At 72.8% G+C, this 1,404-nt stretch overlaps 1 protein-coding gene across 1 annotated transcript in view; it reads left to right on the forward strand.

The window, feature by feature from the left end:
- The window catches only part of CHLNCDRAFT_144196 (hypothetical protein), a gene marked incomplete at both ends in the record, with an annotated part of 2,216 nt that extends 1,208 nt beyond the window's left edge, over window positions 1-1,008 (forward strand). Inside the window, 3 exons of the mRNA XM_005848587.1 lie at window positions 5-252; window positions 535-610; window positions 847-1,008. Coding sequence (XP_005848649.1) covers window positions 5-252; window positions 535-610; window positions 847-1,008 — 486 coding nt within the window. The remainder of the gene's footprint in view (window positions 1-4; window positions 253-534; window positions 611-846) is intronic.
- Window positions 1,009-1,404: the final 396 nt, after the last annotated feature.

Genomic DNA, 1,404 nt, shown 5'->3' on the forward strand with positions numbered 1-1,404 from the left:
CGAGCTGTGCACCTGGGGCAAGCTCAGCGCCATCCAGTGCAACTGCGGCATCGAGTCGACCCTGGATGCCTGCATACAGCAGGTGTCCACCTGGGAGCGCCAGGAGCGGCGCAAGCGGGCGGCGGCGGCGGCCGCGGGCGGCGGCGGCGGCGCCGGCGCCGGCTGCGGCGCCCCGCTCAAGTCGCGCATCCCCTCCTGGATGCACCTGCCCTCCGCGGTGGCCAAGAGCGCCAGCCAGGACTCGCTGGCGGGGTGAGCGGGCGGCGGGTTGAGAGCGCGGGGCGCCTGCCTGCCTGCCTGCCTGCCTGCCTGCCTGCGCAGCGTGCCGCACGCCACGCCGGCACGGCGCGCCTGCCTGTGCCCAGCCTTTGCCTCCCTTGCCTGCTCTCCACCCCCGACCTCGCTGCACGCCTCATCCTCCTGCACCAGGGGCCCTCCCACCCTGCCTGCCGGTCTCTCTCTGAACCCCCGCTCACACCACTTTTACCTCCATTCCTCCCTCACCTCACCTCACCTCACCTCACCTCCCCGCAGCTTTGACAATGACGGCATTTACGACGACGACGACCACCTGCCTCTGCCAGAGGAGCGCGCCGTGGGAGGGCCGCGGGTGCGTCTCCTCCCGCCCGCCTGCCCGCCCACCCGCACGCACGCTTTGTCGGGCGGCCTCACGGCTGCACGGCTGCGGGGCGGTGGCGGGCGTGCTGCGTTCCGAAGGGCCTGGCTGTGTCCCCTCGGTCACGGCGTGGCCGCGGCGTGCGCTCCGCAACGATGCATGCACGCGCGAGCATTCGCACGCGCACACAGGCTTACACACCCGCGCTGCCCACCCCGCTGCGCCTGCAGGCCTACTTCCCGGCCGCGGCCTTTGACTGCATTGACACCAGCGCCAACGTGTGGGGCGGCGGCGGCGGCGGCGGGCCGGGCAGCCCGCGCGGCGCCGCCGGCTTTGCCACCCTCGCCCGCATGCACCAGAGCACCGACAGGCTGGACGCCATCGCACCCTGATGACGACGATGCGCCCTGCGGCTGCCCGCCTGCGGCCCCCGCAGCAGCCCACAGCGTTGGCCGCGGCCCCCGCCGCGCCCTCGGTCACCCAGGCGTGCCCCCAACCAACCCCACCGCACCCAACCTTCCCCATTCTTTCTTCTTTCCAGCCCTCAGCAGCGAGCGTCGCTCGCTGGCCAGCTCATCCCAGCGCCCAGCCCGGCGCAGCCGGCAGCACACCCCCCTCGCGTCTCCTCCCTGTGTGTCTCCTGTCCAGCCCGAGACTGAGTGAGATCTGACTGCAGAGCCTCTCCAGCCTGCTCCCCCTCCGACCGAATGCCTCCCCGCCCCGCCTGCGCATTCCGACCCTGAGCACAGCCCATTCTTTGCGCGACCTGTGCTGCCGGCTGCGCCCCC

The sequence above is a fragment of the Chlorella variabilis genome, assembly GCF_000147415.1.
Source record: "Chlorella variabilis unplaced genomic scaffold CHLNCscaffold_7, whole genome shotgun sequence".
NCBI lineage: Eukaryota > Viridiplantae > Chlorophyta > Trebouxiophyceae > Chlorellales > Chlorellaceae > Chlorella > Chlorella variabilis.